The sequence below is a fragment of the Centroberyx affinis genome, unplaced genomic scaffold (genome assembly GCF_046629955.1).
Source record: "Centroberyx affinis isolate AG114_WGS23_722 - 3 ecotype Tasmania unplaced genomic scaffold, CSIRO-AGI_Caff_v1 ptg004541l_1, whole genome shotgun sequence".
Taxonomy (NCBI): Eukaryota; Metazoa; Chordata; class Actinopteri; order Beryciformes; family Berycidae; genus Centroberyx; species Centroberyx affinis.
The window spans coordinates 145,517-163,158 of NW_027282177.1; the positions used below are offsets into that span (position 1 = coordinate 145,517).

Sequence of the window (17,642 nt, forward strand, 5' to 3'; positions counted from 1 at the left end):
CCTAAACCGAACCTTGTGGAACCCCGCAGGAGGACTGTGATGAGGATGACGAATATTTACCTATGGTGACAGAGAAAGTTCTATTGGAGGTAATGGCATGAGGGTCAATCACAGAGATCTTCCCTAACTACATATTTGTCCACCTAATACCTTTTTGTATTGCACAGTGAAGTGTTGCACAGTGTTGATACTACCCTGTATATCCTTAACTTGAAACGTTTTATTAATATAGTATAGAAAGGAAAAAAACACCTTTGGTGTATCAGGCAAAGTAAAAGGGACTATGCGAGTCTGGATTTTAAATCAAACTAAAAAAATAAAAAGATTAGACTACAATTTAAAAGCCAACCCAGTTTTCTAGAGTCTGGACTCAGCGATGATGTTCTTCTTGTCCGTTTGAACAGTTTCTCTGTGTTGGGTGTAGGCTCCCTCTTCGATGGGCGGCGTGGGATTCTTGTATTCCCTGTACTCCACTATGGGGTAGGTGACGCAGGTCAGGAGCAGAACGGCCAGCAGGATGTACAGTTTGGTCTCCAGGCAGATGAACGTACTGTAGGCAAAGGCGATGACGAAACCCAGAGACTCCCACATGCGGTAGTTGGCGAACGCCGCCTCTTTGGCCCGGGGGAAGAGGACGCCATAGAGGGCTGCAGGACACACACAACAGGCACCGTGAACATCAACAATGCAAAAGTACACACATTGGTAACACTTTACAATAACGGTCACTAAGTTAAGGGTTAGTTAATGCTTAATAAGCACTGACTAACCCTTAATTAACAGTTAACTAATGTGTCTGGTAATCATTTACTAATGGTGTTCATGTTAACTAAGGTATTAATTTATACTTTATTTAATAGTCATCTTTATAAACTATTAAATAATGTATAAATGAATACCTTAGTTAACATGAACACCATTAGTAAATTATACATTAGTTAACTGTTAATTAAGGGTTAGTTAATGCTTATTAATTAACTAACCCTTATTAAGCATTAAATAACCCTTAACTTAGTGACCCTTATTGTAAAGTGTTACCCACATATTTGTGAATATTTACCAATGAAAACTCCAACAGCTGTGAATAATTTTATGATTTTCAAAAAAAAAAAAAATCTTGGGGAAAAAACCCTAATATCATTTTTTAATATCTGTAAAATATAAAATAACAAAATAAATATAATATGGATATTATATAATATGGATATAATATGGATGTATGGAATATCATGTAAATGCAGAATAAACAAATATTAAAATATAATAGAATAAAATTAAATACAGATGATCCAGTTTGTAAAAGGCCTATCATTTTATCAACCGAGGACTATCCTTCAAAAATGATCATTAATTGTTTAAAATTTTGTCCAATCAATCATTTTGATAAGGGAGGCTTTTCCAAATGTCACTATTTTCATGACAAAACAAATGACAAGCATTCAGTGTTTCCCCCAGAATTGCATTCTTGTCAGGGTGGAAAAGCCTCTGAAACAGCATTTAGACCATCATGGGACACTGATGGGACACTAATTCTTAATTCTAAGAGAAATCAATCCTACAATAAATATGTAATCAATCAAACTGCATCGTAGCCGTCATATCACAGGTGGACCACACTGACTGGACCACATCTGAGTTCCCTCACCGTTGGTCTGAGTTTGCCAAACAGCGTCGGCCATTCCCCAGAGAGCAGGAAACACGAAGAAGACAGCCAGCTGGTCAGGATGAGGCCTCCAGTACAACAGAGCAATGATGCAGGAGAGGTTGGTGAGCGCCGCTGCAAATGGACAAAAATATGACATTGACATTCAAATTAATGTTAGCAGCTCATTCAGAGCAAGTTTTTGTGATGTAAAAGTTTTGCTAACGCTTTATTTTACACCCCGCTAATTACGGTGTAACTAGTTTGTAATTATGGAGTACTAATAAAATAACAATGCTGTAGTTACAGGGTAACAAAACAAGAAGTCCGGGAGTTAAGGAGTAACAATTTTGTAATTATGAGAGACTTATAAGGTAGTTATGGTGTAACTGTTTTCATAACTACTGCATACTTAAAAAATAATTACAGGGTACAATAATGTAATTAGGGGGGGTAAAACAAATGTTATTGGTGCTTGTTCCCTGTAGTTATGGAGTAAGTACAAGCTGTATGGGCTATAAAATAAAGCAATGCTTGTTCTCCTCTTGTTCACTGTAATTATAGGGCAAGTACAAGTTTGCCCCGCAGTAAATACAGTTTAACAGAAAATTAGTACCCCATAATTACAAACTACACTGTAAAAACTCATAGTGCAATTTAGTGAAATCAACTCATCTTTATCCATTAACACAATGTATATAGATGTGTTTGTCAAGTTCAACTTAAAAGTGCTAGTTATGAGCTTCATGACTTAAAATCATGAGTTCACATCTTGTGACTTAAAATTGTGAGTTGAAAGAACACCTTATAAAGCATTCACTAAACTTAACACTGTTAGTTTATTAGCAGCTAACCCTAACCCTAACCCTAGACTTCCCAGCATGCATTGCATTCGGTTTAACTCTCCAGAAACTCTTCCTTCTTCTGGTTTGAATGAAGTTACAGGATAGAGACTTGTTATGTATGTATGTTTGGTGAATCATAGGTCAATTTCTGATAAAAATAAATAAATAAATAAATAAATAAAAATAAAAAACCATGATAAAATCTACTATCTATCTTATCTATGTATCTGGGAATTCACATTCAAGAAAGTTTCTCTCTGATGCACATGGCAAGTACAATCCACTACAAGTAAGTGTATTGCAGCTGCATATTATATGCTGAGCTGTGTATTAATTATGTGATACAAGAGGAACTAAAACTTAAACCTAGCCAACCTTGTGAAAAAATAAATAACACTGGATTTCAGTTCATCAATTAATGTATTCAACTTGGAAACACGAATCAGCATGACTAGACATTTGTTGATTGAACTTATTGTCTTAATTTCACTCAGTTCGCTTTTCTACATTAGAACAACCAACTAATGATCTTTGACCTAACTATTCAGTACTACTTCAGTCAACTCACAATTTTAAGGCAGCAAGGAAACTTCTGTTTTTAAGTTGAACTGCCTTCAAAATTTTTGCAGTGTAGTTACACCATAATTAGCGGGCTGTAAAATAAAGCATTACCAAAGTTTTCTTCGGGAATTATACATATGTAGTATAAAGATTTTGATTTTGTTTTGGAACGCAGGTATCACACAGACTTGTCTACTGGATCTGCTCTACCTTCCACCACAGACAAGCAAAAAAAGGGCGTGGTGAGTCACTATTCAGTTTACTATTATTTTTTTCAAATGACAAAAGGCACGATTTATACAGTATATCTATATAAGAATAAGAACGATTTTACCCAGCAAGAAGAGTAGGTATCTCCCAGTGTATCGAGCCAGCCTCCCAAAGACAAAGGAGCAAAGAGAATTAGTGGCTCCAAAACAGATCATCACATAGCCAACCATATGGATACCCAAGGCACACGTCACATAGTTCTGCAATGGAAGCACAGGATGAAGAGAAGCGATGATGATGATGTGGGTGGTGGAAGCGAAAATAACGATGATGAAGTTGGTGAAGATGTAAAGTATGTAATCTATTTATACAGCACTTTTGTGTTTTAAACAAAAGAGACATAAAAAAAAGGGCAGCAAACAAACAAAGTAACTTCCTGTTAATATAGTGAACAATTAACGTAAAAATAACTTGTAACCAGTAATCCTGTTTATGAATTTCCAATTAATGTAAGAAAAGTCACCTACCAATAATGCAATACTTTTTCCTGTTGCCATAACAATTATTCCATTAATGGGTTTTATTCTCAGTTTTTAAAAATTAAATAATTGAATTGATAGTGTAAGTAAAAAAAAAAACTGCATGTTAACGTAGTCAAGCGGGAACACTGCTTTAGTCCTTTAGGACAGTGGTTCTCAACGTGGGGTCCGGGGACCACCAGGGGTCCTTGAGGGGGTTCCAGGGGGTCCCCAGCAAATTTATGAATTGTTAAACTTCAGCATTATTTCATTTACAAGAAGTTAACACAATTAGAGAATGTAGAAGAATGACTGTTTTGATCATAGTTTCTCTGTTATCTCTCTACCTACAATACAGATAGTCATGGAATTCTGGACAAAATCATATCCAGCAATAAACTGTGATCTGTGGCTCTAATGTGGACTACATTAGGGGTCCTTGATATGAAAAAGGTTGAGAATGACTGCTTTAGGAGACCTCCTCACCTTGGTGTACTCCCCAGAGAGGAAGCTCTGCTCAAAGCCACTGTACATGGTGAGAGGGATGAGGGTCACCAGCCTCCAGTCACCCAGCAGTCTGAACGTAGCGAGGAACGTGTGCCAGAACGGCTCCGGATTCCCACGGAACTGGCTGGCCTGCTCCCGGTCGATGTTGTCCAGAAACACCGCCACAATGAGCATGGCCAGCAACCCCACTCCTACCACACAACACAGGACAGAGAGCAGCAAATGTATAACGCCATGGTTCTCAGCTACGGCCACTGTGATCTAAGAGTCTGCAGGTTTTTATTCCAACCAAACACTACAGAAGCTGATTTCACTGATTGGTTCCTCTCTGGTTGAAGGTGTGTTAAAGGATAACTCAATCAATTCAGATCAAAATTCCGACAGTTACGTAACTGTAAAGCTGAGCTAAAATTTTGTGGGATAATTGTTGAATCACAACTATTTAAACTATTTAAAGATGTATAACTGCAGTGTGAATGTTATTGTGTTGAAAGTTGTAAGAATGTATGACCCTCTTTAGATCTGTGAATACAACGCACATTTTGTCAGTCCCTCCAGGAAATTGCGAGTTTGCGATCAGAATAATTAACGCAAATTCAAGAAATCTCCGCAATATTTGCGAGAAAAATTATTTTCTTTGGCTACCCTGCTAAAAATTCCTAGTTAATGCTTAATAAGCATTAACTAACCCTTAATTAACAGTTAACTAATGTGTAATTTACTAATGGTGTTCATGTTAACTAAGGTATTAATTTCTACATTATTTAATAGTTTATAAAGATGACTATTAAATAATGTATAAATTAATACCTTAGTTAACATGAACACCATTAGTAAATTATTACCAGACACATTAGTTAACTGTTAATGTACTCTTATTGTAAAGTGTTACCAATCTAGCTTATCAGGCTATTCACTTTTATTTATAAAGTTACTTAATTGATCTACAGCCATACCACATACAATATTTTTCATGTATCTCTCTTTTTCTATCCTGGTTGTTATGTAGGCTATTTAGACGTGAGCGCAGCTAATTCTCCACTGGACCTCCAGGATGAAGCCAGACGTGGTTGCTGGTAGATTTTTTTTTTTTATGCATCTTGCAAAGCCTCTATAGAGCACAACAGGTCATATCTGATGCCAAAGCAACATAACGCTGATATTACCAATGTAGCATCCGACTAGTATCTGGACTAGTTTCTGCTCTGGTCTGGAGGTGGTCACGTTGGGAGTCACGTCACAAGAAGCCGCTCCACAATACTGCAGCTGCTCGTCTGGGATGAAAGCTGTCAGAAAACACAGATTTCACTCAGAAAATGGTGGGACTGATTTTTCTTGCTAAATGGCTTTTGACATAGACATACAGTAGACAGATACGCACATCACATTCACATACAAATAATTGTATGGCAGAGCCCCAGAAAGTGACTTTTGATTAAAGTTTTTTTTCATACATATATGATCAAAGATGTTTAATGAAGACACTGTTGAAATTAGATTTTGTTCGAGTGGTTCAATGTAAAGACACGATGAAGAACATTTTTCTTATCGTTGAGCTACAGTAGATTTGAAAATAAAATCCTGAAAACTGAATATGTGGATCATGCAGAGACCATCAATTTGGCCTCAGACCTTTTTTCTGCTGCACAAAATGTCCTTCTAATGTCTCATGTCCTTCTTGTCACTGCGTTCAATGATGACGCAGTGATTACTGATAAGCTGGAGAGTATTAACACCATAAAATACTTATGGTGTTATGGTATGTGGCAACATCATCTGCTCTTTTAGCACACACCGTTTATCATTCTTATTCTCTTCTAAACTGAACTCATAAAAAGATACGTACGCCACCAATTAGACCTGGATCTTGACCTGTGTTGTTTCTGTCTGTGTGTGTGTTCATTACCATGTAATTTCTCGGAATTTACGGTGTAACTTCCTTGTATGAATCAGTACGTATAAAATACTTATGGTTCCTACTGGTACTTAAATGTAGGTATGGACAAGACAACGAGGAACAAGGGAGTAACAATTGGGGATTTAGAGTGTAACTTCCCGACATTTACCGTGTAATTTCCCGGAACTTACGGTGAAACTTCCTTGTAATGACGGGGAGTTACACTCTAAAACGCGGGCTGTATTATAAAGTGTTACCTAAAAACTAAAATTGTTTCTGAATAATGGGTACAACTGCCACCTGAGACTGTCCTGCAACCAGCTAACCACCTACAACCTATTAAATAACTAAAGAGTGTATGCTAAAGAGTTAGCATGGAGCCTACTATCACTCAACATAGTGTACGCTAAAGTGTTAGCATGGAGCCCACTCAACATAGTGTACGCTAAAGTGTTAGCATGGAGCCCACTCAACATAGTGTACGCTAAAGTGTTAGCATGGAGCCTACTATCACTCAACATAGCAAGTAGCACCATAGCTAACGATACACCAGAGACACATGCATAATGAAATACTAACTTTGAAATAATAAGGCCACTAACCTGTTAATGATAAGGCTTTACCTTATCAGCAAACACTAGACCATAGATCTCCTAATCTGTTCTGATCTGATCTGAATTATTCAGGGAAGTGTAATGCTATCAGCGGTATGCACAATCACTGTGACATAATTCAAGGACTGACTGAAAGCCTCGCACCTCTGTGATACGTGCTTTCCACCCTCTTTACCTGGGGAATGCACAGATTGACCACATTTACCTTGGGAAATGTAGGGCTATACTATTACAGCCCATGGGTAAACATATACATTTATCATTTACCCATATTGTCAGTAATATATACTATTCATGTAGCCTAGTTTCCATACAAATAAGCACTCCTCTCTTCTTACTTATATCGGCGTCCTGTCCAAATATGAGCGAGGACATGAGGTTTCCCCACACAGCAGACGACTGGAAGATCAAGAAGAAAATGCCAAAGTATTGGTTGATGACATCAGAGCCGATCTTGCCCTCCGCGGAGGCCTGCAGGTTACCGGAGATGGTCAGGTAGGTGCATTTGGCCGACCACAGAGGTGAGCCACCCAAACCCAGGATCACTGAGGTAGTGAGGAGGGAGGCCCTGTATGATAGATTATTATTATTAAGTGAATTCATATGAAACTACTATGTTTTTACCCTTTAGGGTTAGGGTTTGCAGTTTGATTTATTACATATTTACTGGAGAATTGATCAGTGCTGTACTGATTGTCTATGGCAGTGGTTCTCAACCATCAGGGGTCCTTGAGGGGGTTCCTGGGGGTCCCCAGCAAATTGATGAATTGTTAAACTTCAGCATTATTCCATTTACAAGAAGTGAACACAATTAGAGAATGTAGAAGAATGACTGTTTTGATCATAGTTTCACTGTTATCTCTCTACCTGCATTACAGATAGTCATGGAATTCTGGACAAAATCATATCTGCCAAAAAACAGTATTCTCAGATTTGTGTTTGAGAGACAAAATCTCATCAAATGGGGGTCCGTGGCCCTAATGTGGACTAAATTAGGGGTCCTTGATATGAAAAAGGTTGAGAATCACTGGTCTATGGGAAGACCTTAACCTGAATTGATTCTGATGAGACATTTTGACCAGTATGCATGAAACTGTATTATCGTTATTGTTATTAGAAGTAGTCATGCCTGTGGTGACTTTTTCAGTGTAAGATGCCTCTTTTTCATCATTATTCAGCCGTGGTAGAGAAAATGCTTGTGTATATTTCTGGATTAGTTCTGTAAGAGTTCAAATCGCTAATTTGCAAAATGTTATCCCAATCAGTATTCCAACTCCATGGTCCAAATTCAGTTTCAGAGGCTTTTCCACCCTGACAAGAATAAAATACTGGGAGAAACTGTGAATACTTAATTTTTAATTTTTTGGCATGAAAACTGTCATATTTCAAGATTAAAAATTCAATCCAAAAATATCAGGATCAGCCATCAAAATCCCATATTGCTGGAGCTCTAGTCTTGGACTGACCTCTAAGCCCTCTGATGAAATGTGATCATGTATGTGGGTCTTAGAGGGACTTGATTAGACACAAAAGTGTTTTTGTGTTGTTGGTATTACAGCATCTTAGATGGGGTTTACAGTGACCCTGTTCTAGACATACATGAAAGTGATAGTGAGGTTGATTGAGGATGTGACTGATTACCATCCAGGGGAGAGGTTTCCAAAGGAGTAGGAGACGTAGCAGGCCATGGTGACCACGATGGTCCATTTGCAGCCCAGGTTCTTGATCATGATGGGGGGCAGAAACATGGAGGAGACGATGATGGAGGCGTAGATGACGCTCAGTGACGCCACGCCCATCCCGTCCTCCGCATTCAGGCTGCTCTGGAGAGGTAGGAGACGGTGGGGTGGGATTAGAGGAATGGAAAATGTTGAACAAGGGAAAGTCTATTCAGCATTCATTCTGCTTGTCTGTCTTGAATGAAACTAGACAAAGCAACCCAGCAAATAATAAATAACATTTTCCAACAGTAAAATATATCATGAGACTAAAGGACAATATGAATCTGATACAGTTGAGTTAGATTATGGATAGAACAGACAGTTAATAGGGAGATGCGTCAAACTGCCTTTTTCATATTATTATTAATAATTATTAATTAATTCAACAAATCACTAGATTATATAATGTAGTTATGCAGTTCTTCCCAGGAAATTATTTTAGAAATGTACAGTATCTTATCGACTCCAACAGACTGCTGACATTTTCTATATAACTGCTACATAATTTCTTAGGACGTTTCCTGGAAATAACCATGAAATTAACAGTTCCTTTCTAGGAAATTATTAGGAAATTGTGGCCCTGGAAAATAGAGACAGTTTGAGAAAGGGGGCAAGAATTTCCAGTGATTTTGCTGACTAAAATGAACCAAAAATGGGTTAAAATGGTCAAAAATGTAGCTAAAACTAATTCAAGACAAGACCAAGACTAAAACAAAATCTAAAATTGCTGTCAAATGTAACAGAATCTATAATATCATTGGGGTTGAACAGGTGTTTCAGTTTTAGTTGGATAGTTAGTTTAGTTTATTGTCATCAAGAGGAAATTATTTCTTCACAGCCAGTGCATGCATAAAACCGTAACAAATGCATTAATAAAACAACCATCTCCAACAAACAGCAACAGTTAGGGATGGAAACGTGTATGATACATGTCTATATTCTCTGCCTTTGCGACTGTTGAATGTACTCTTCTACTACTTCCTATACTGAGAAAGGCTCTGCATGCTCAGCTGGTCTCCACAGATAACTCTTCCACTTACCTGTAAGCTCTGCAGGCCTCCATAAGCTGTGAACAGAGACAGAAACCCGAAGGAGACCACCAGCACGTTCTTTAAGTTGCGGTCGATCATGGCTGCTTCTCAGAACTCCGCAGAGCTTCACCTTTCAACAAAGAGAAAAAAAGAAGTCCGTGACTACGTTTTTTGGGATTGTATGTTCCCAAAAACGTAGCTTCCCGTAGCTGCCCAGCCTAAGTGGAAAGTCAAACGAGGACTGTGTCTCTCATATAGTTATATTTGAGTTCAAAGTTCACTTGGATATGGGACAAACACATCGATATACTCGGTTGTTGTAGTGTTACGCAGATGATCCTTTATCAATAGACCTCCTTTCTTATCTCAATCATTAAAAATAAAGTGCTTGCCAACTGATTGACGATACCTTCCTCTTCCTGCTCACTCAGTCTTTCTCTTCCTTATGTCCCTTCTTAGTTTTTTTCTCTTTCATCTTTGTCCCAGTCTTTCAGTACATGCCTTTAGATTCAAGTTGCTAGACTGAACAGTCTATTTTTCTCTCAGGTCATGTTCAGCGCTATATCAAGGTAATCCCTCCTGTCCCATCCACACAGGACGGGTGGCACAGAGCAAAGGTTTATTGCATGTTATTGTTACACCTGCTCCTGTAAGAGAAGTACAAAACCCTTTCCACATTGTGACCATAGCTAAGGCTCTAAACAGAGTTCATACGACATGATGGCTTGTTGTTGTTTGAGAAAATATGGAGCAGCTGGTCCAGTCCCAGCAGGAGCACTTCTGTCCACTTGTAGACAAAAGGAAAGTATAGTGAAAAAACTAGGGTTAGACTGATGAATTGGTTTGCGGTTGTTGGCCTTTTATTAAAAATATGATACTGGCCATATGAGATATGTGGCCAATATGATACTGTGGTCCAACGCTGATATGATGGAGGTTCCTCCCTGACCACAGCTAATCCAAGCCGATTTATCAATCTAATCCTAATTCCAGTGTGACATTTTGATTAGATTCCACACAAATATATGTTTGTTTGTTTTTTTTTTATCAGGTGTCAGACCAGAAGAAATCATTCCAGTGTGGTGTGGGAGGATTTTACTCAACAGTCTAAAACCTGCAGTAAAACCTGCCACACCCTTTTTCCTTGTCCTCATTGCCACCAAAAACCTCATTAGGGGAAAATATTAAATTTATTTGTGTTCTGAGTTTAAAGTCAGAATTCTGAGAATAAAATCAGAATTCTATACATGTCAATACATGTCAAATGACTAGAGCACTAGTGCTGGAATACTGTCACAAAATTTACTTTACTCATGAGACACACATGAGACTGAAATGTTATGAACTGTCAAATAATTGTAAGTCTCCAGCATATTTAGAAAAGATAGCCTACATTCATGAAAAGATCACATTCTATCAACAATATATCAAATTCAATATATTAATAATAATATTCTAATTGTGATATTAGCTCAATTTTATTCTGCTCTAGTAATCACAAATGAGACGGCTTGACCATCACAATTTCACAAGCTCTCCATCGACATTACATTATTTGCACTTTGTAACGTCAATATTTTTTGTTGTTTACATTCTAGTCAATTCTGAATTCTGCACAGTCAGACTTTGTTGTCACTGAACTTTTATTTATTCCATCGTATCGTGGTTGTATTGAATCGTGAACCTCGTATCGCCTATCGAATCATATTGTGAGATAAGCATATCGTCCCATCCCTATGATCAGATTAAAATTCACAACTTTGAGCAAATCCAGCAAACAAATGTGCATAGAAAGATACAGTATATTTGATCAATAACACATATAAGCAATTTAATTAATACTATGAGAAATGAGAAATTAAGTTATGTGTATAGGCACAGCAGGAAACGGGGAGGTCCATCCAGACAGTCCGAGACAGTTTGACATGCATTTAGGGTAGCTGATAGACCTAACTGTGCATTTATATTCATTCTGGAATATATGAGCTGCTATAAGAAAAGCAAGGCAGGTTAACTAATCCTAATCTCTTTGCTTTTACCACAAACTAGCAAGCCTGTGTAGCTGTAACTGCATTTTGCATTTTCAACAACAAAATACTTGTTCTGAAAACACTGTAAGGGTTTTAATAATTTTGATGACACAAAAACCATTGCAGTGAAATAAATATTGTCTACTTAACATTTGTGGTTGTTTGAAATCGTACTATCACCAGCACCCATCACATTCTGTCAATGGAGGTTACGCAGCAGCAATGCATTATAGGACATCTCGGGCAGCATACAAATTTTTGTCAATGTAGTACGCATTGAGGCATTTTTCACGTACACAAAATCAACATACTATGCAGTGGAAACACACTCACTTAATGTCACACTTAGTATGTTAAGTATGAGTAGTATACTGCTAAGGGAATGTTGCTTTGAAAGTCCAGAGCAACTGATTTGAACCTTCATCTATGGAGCTGGCTTAGCAATACAGAAAATGTATATTACAACTCAGACGGGAGGCACAGTAACCCTAGGAGGAGCTAGTCCCATCAGATGGGAGATAATAATACTTACAAAATTGCTTTAAATGCAGGAAAGAAAAAAAGTATTTAAGTTGCCAAAAAAAAAAAGTTTCCAAAAATAACTTTGGCAGAGAGAACAAACAGTTTACCACCTAGCACAGCTCTCTAAGAGATTCCCAAAAAAAAGGTGTCAGGGAGGAGTGAAGCCAAGAATCAGTTCAAAGGCAATGAAAAAGAAATGCTTCTGAATTCGATGAGTCTCGAGCAAAGATTCCTCCTCTTCAAGAAACTCCCCGAAGCTCCTCAAAAACGTGAAATTCTCGACACTTTTTATACCTTTCTTTCCCCCCCCTCCTCAAGATCAGCTCAAACAAAATCAGCCAATTATCGCCTTGTAGCTATGTAGCTTTGAAGCTTTGTAAATGTCATCCAATAAAATCAAATGTACATCTAAATTTTTTTTTTTTCTAACAACAAAATTGCGCATGCCTTTTTGAAAAAGACCTCATCGCAGAGCCCAGGTATCGATAGTTCTTTCTTCGTTGCATCGGTACCATTCAGCCAGACACCCAGAAATTTAAAGAAGTAACTCCCCTAACTTCCCTTTCACTGACAGATGTTTCCTGAAGACCAAGTTGTCCGCCATCTCTCAATTTATACTTCCCCAATGCTTACGGATACAGTCAGTTAGCAAGCTATTCATAGCTAGGTGTTACGCTGGAATTTTCCATCCCAACCTTACTTAACCCAAAGTGAGAAGTTAACACCATGATCACAACATATAACTCTTAATATTGTTTTAACTTCTCCATAGTTACACCACACATATTACCACACAGTACCTAATACATATTCTTCTGCTGACATGCCATCAGGAACTCACATTCGTGTGACTTTAGTGAGCCACATCTTCTGGGCTTCCTCTGATGGTTGTTAAAGTGTGAAAATAAATACCTTTGCATTACACTAACACTGAAAGCAGCTCTGTTGCTGCCCCCCCCTCGAAATACTTGCATTTCAAGCATTACACATAGCTGTTTGGCTGCTTTCAGTCTGCAATATAAAATAAATCCACACTGCAGACATGATGGTGCAACTCGCCTCCTTCCATACCATGTGCCTCACTGTGAGTAGTGGTTGACAACGCCTGTTTATGGCCTATATATTACACCAATTGTGGCGTAATATATGGGCCATATATCAATCAACAATTGGTGTAATTGTAGAGGAGAGGGGGAAATTAAATACATAAATGGATCTGAATTTGATTGTGAGTGATGTAGCAGATACCAATAAATCAAAATATGGCGTTGATCGGGTCCAATTCTGATCTTTGATATCAACTTGGGACATCCCTACTTTAAAGGTATACCAGGCATGACCGACTACAGTATACCAGGCATGACCGGTACAGACCCAGGACCTGCTGGAGAGACTACATCTCCCAGCATGTCACACAGATTTGAAATTCTACAAATGGTTATGAACGGCCTCCCCCAGCTATGAAACGTTCTCAGTCCATGAGGGAGGAAGTAAACCTTCCATTCAAACACAAACATGAAAATCAACCATATTTAACGTATGCAAAGCCAAAAGAAGGCGACTACAACTTCGCTGTAGGTGGCACTGATTGAGGCAAATAGGTGTGGAAATGTCTAACATTAGAGTTATAAGCATTAAAGTCATAAACAGAGTTATGACGTTTCATGCTCAGCAGTGTTATGCATTTTACAACTGAAACAGAGATTAGCCAAATGATTTACAGTGCAGTCCAAATGATAAACCAGATCAAGACTGCCTGCCTGTCACTAAACTTTATTATCTGCCATTATCAGAAAATGATAGTGGCCATGACAATTATATGTTGATTACACTGACAACATCTTGACTCTGGAATGCTTTACATTGGGGATGGATAAGATTGTGCAAATCCTGATCTTTAATATTCTGTAGAATAACCTAACTCTGAAATCAATTAGGAATATAATGGGAATGTGCTGTGTGGTATGGACTGTGTTCTACTTCCCCTTGCTATCCTCTGAGTTGACCTGATATGGTGTAAGACTTAATAAACATACAGTAAACTACAGAAAGTGATGGAACTAATGACCAGTGGGGTACTAGTGTTGTAGATGGGCTGTGGTTTTGATCAGATATGTTTAATGGTTTTATATGGGAGGATATAACAGGAGAAGAGTAAGACAACACCTCAGAATATAGCCTCACTTCACCCTGTTTAAAAGACACAGTTTGGGTGCGGCTGTCTGTGTGTTGTGTGTGTGTGTGTGTGTGTGTGTGTGTGTGTGTGTGTGTGTGTGTGTGTGTGTGTTTATGTGTGTTCGCTGATAAATGGGGGTGATAAATGGGGGTGTCTGTTTACTAAAAATGTATTCTAAAAAAAATCCTCGTCATCCTCCCCTGATATGATGGATATGATGCAGTTTGTTTAATTACATATTTATTGTAGAATTGATCAATACTACCCTGGTAGTATTCAATCCCATTCATTATGACAGAAAGGAGCTGCCAGGCAATACCAGTCAAACTGCTGTGAGTTTTTTTTTTTTTTTTAAGTAATTCTATAATAAAAATATGAATGCCATTGTATTTTCTATGAATGTGACTGAGAGGACAGTCTCTGTCAGCCCAGCTATCCATAAGGTATTATAGCCAATGACCAGCAGGGGGAGGCAGAGTCCACAAATAAAGCTTAGAAACCTTGATAGACACTAGTTGTCCCACAGCACATTTTTATGTTGTCAATCTGCTATATTCCAAAAGTAAAGTGACACATTTGTAAAATTCCTGAATATTTCCTGACTTCCCCAGAGAATTGATAAAATTCCCTGACTTTCCCTGTCCAGTGATATTCCAGGAATTCAATGACCAGTGGGAATCCTGAGTTTGTTCAACATTACTTTTATTTATGTAGACTTGTTTTTGTATTTTATCATGTTCTTCATTCATTTTGCCCAGATATAATCCATAATCATACATCTGGAAAATGTATTCTTGAAAATTTGCTTGTACTTATAACAATAGTGAATTGACCTACAATCACACACAACATTTTTTTTCAGGTTTCTCTCTTTTTCTAGCCTGTTTGATATATATTAAAACAGTATTTGTACCTGGTTGATGCTGCAACTGCAAAGCCTCTATTCATAGTATTCTGTTACATCATCACTCGGCCATCTTGGTAGGAAAATATTAGGCAATTGTAATAAATGAACAGGTGACTATAATCAAACGACAGCCACAGCCAATGAACTGTCTGTATTGTAAGGCACCATATTGGCAGGAAATGCATGTGACATCATGGGAATACTATGAATAGGAAAAAAATGCCTTTACTCAGTAATAAAAGTCAGTCATACTTTTTCCCTGCTACTCAACTGTAAAAGAATGTAAATAGCACACGTGGAATGACAATAGAGGTTAAATAGAGTTGAAACTCCAGATAACAGAATGTAATACAGCCTTGAAGTACTTGACTCTATAGACTCTGAATAGGCGTGTCGAAACTCTACAGCACCAAGTTTCCCCATGACATCATACAAGAATCTTATCAGTGTTCTCTATTAAGAAATATTCTGCCATAAAACACACACACACACACACACAGTGCCAGAGGATTTAGATATGTCTGTCATAAAGTAATATCTCTGCCAAACCAAGAGTCATATTCAACTCGACACACACACACACCACCACCACCAGGAGTGATTTCCAGCTCAACGTTACCCCAGTCTGCATGCATCCAAAGATTCCCTTTATATCTATTTTTTTTACCATCTGTCTTTTGCCTCAGCGCTCTACAACTCCTTCTTCTTTGCTCCCCCCCACCCCACCCCCCTCTCCCGCACTTTATTGTCTCTTTTTCTGTCTTTCCCCCTCATGCTGCAGGTGGAATCCTCTTCGCTGCAGGCTGCTAAACCCAGCGCACTTTAAACTGTTTTACTGCAGTAAAATGAAGACTTTCCCGTTTGGTGTTTTTTTTCTACAAATAGAAAGTCAGAGTGCCGGGTGAAAACAGCCCAGAGGCAGCACCGAGTTGGAGAGAGGAGAATGGGCCTTGTTCACTAAGTGTGCGTATGATCAGATTTCAATCTTGAAGCGGAGGCTACTTACGAATGTTTCCACGAACGTTTCAGCATTCGTGATTTCTTTTCTTACCTGAATTTGTTCTTTGGTACGATCAAAATCAATCAAAATTACAGTTTTAATACATTAGTTTTACATGTTTTACATCAGTAGTACATGTGCGTTTTGGTTTTCATAAGTGAACATGTGAAATTTTCACCTGTGAATTGCCTCTTTGCGTGTGAAATTAAGTTTTCACACGTGAAACAAATACTGACGTGTGATGGCAGGTGGAAATGTGACAAAAAAAATGTTTGCATGTAGAAAACGATGTTCACATCTGAAGTAAAAACTGTCACGAAATGTCAGAATACAATGTGAAAACCATTGTTCACGTATGAAAACTAGCGTGTCCAAAAAGCACTAGCGTGTCCAAAAAGTCACATGTGGGCTTTCACATGTGACTTTTTTGTAAGGGTTATATTTTGCGTGTCTTCTTTGCAAGCGTTTCTTTTTTCGTTTTAGAATCTTAATCGGGACTAGGGCTCGACCAATATGGGTTTTTGACGACCGATACAGATAATTTTGGGATTGAAGCTGTCCATGGCTGGTATTTTATTCCAATAAAAAAAAAAAGGTTTTCACTCTTTCCCCACAAATTTTAGGGGTGGAAAAACCTCTGTAACAGCATTTAGACCATCATGGGACACTAAAACTCTCCACTGAAACCCAGGATAACATAACATAATACTAATATTAATAATGTATACAACCCCCCTCCCTCCTTCCCTTCACTTCCTGTTATTACAACCCTCTTAGAGTGAGGCAGGCATCTGATAGGTTGGTTTTATTTAACCTACTCTGGTTGGTTGCTGTTTATTCTCCCTCAGTGTTTATTGGCTGGCTAAGTGGGCCTATGGGCAATGAGTGCTAACTTTCCTAAACACATAAAAATATACTGCACACACACACACACACACACACACACACACACACACACACACACACTGAGAGGTGTATTATTAAAGAGCCTTAAGCCAGTCTGGTCACAGAGCTTCCAGCTCATATCTGAGGGAGACCAGACATACCTGTCTGTCTGGCACTCTAATACCAGTAATTCTCTACCTCAGGGGCCTGGCATTGTGTGTGTGTGTGTGTGTGTGTGTGTGTGTGTGTGCCTACAGTACCACTAGAGGACTCTGTTACACACACACATTACGTCTATCAAACATTGCAATCTGTTGCAAATAGACATCACAGGCCTGGTCTTACATCAGTTTGATACTACTTGCTATGATGTATACAGTGAATTTCATACCATACAGATTTATGTCAGGCCTAAAGAAGCTGGTGATCTTGGGACATCCTGGGTTCGAATCTGGGACCCTTGTCACATGTCATCCCTTTCTCCCCCAGTCATCCCTCTCTCAGCTGTCTAATAAAGGCTAAACAAATACCTCAAAAATATCTTTATTTACCCTCCACAACATCCCAAGTCCTACT

The 17,642-nt window shown here is 38.3% G+C and overlaps 1 protein-coding gene across 1 annotated transcript; it reads right to left on the bottom strand.

The window, feature by feature from the left end:
* Window positions 1-357: 357 nt before the first annotated feature.
* Window positions 358-9,645, bottom strand: unc93a (unc-93 homolog A). Its single transcript, XM_071544353.1, has 8 exons — window positions 9,556-9,645; window positions 8,436-8,617; window positions 7,133-7,362; window positions 5,450-5,569; window positions 4,263-4,474; window positions 3,383-3,518; window positions 1,646-1,777; window positions 358-647 (listed from the first exon to the last, which is right to left on the bottom strand). Exons 1-8 carry the CDS (start codon window positions 9,643-9,645, stop codon window positions 358-360), a joined length of 1,392 nt encoding a protein of 463 aa, XP_071400454.1.
* Between the last annotated feature and the right edge of the window lie 7,997 nt (window positions 9,646-17,642).

Coding starts and splice junctions, on each gene's coding strand:
- unc93a (XM_071544353.1), bottom strand. CDS start 9,645: ATGATCGACCGCAACTTAAAGAACGTGCTGGTGGTCTCCTTCGGGTTT. Junction 8,618..9,555: donor GAGGCCTGCAGAGCTTACAG/GTAAGTGGAAGA, acceptor CTACCTCTCCAG/AGCAGCCTGAATGCGGAGGA. Junction 7,363..8,435: donor GGAAACCTCTCCCCTGGATG/GTAATCAGTCAC, acceptor TCTATCATACAG/GGCCTCCCTCCTCACTACCT.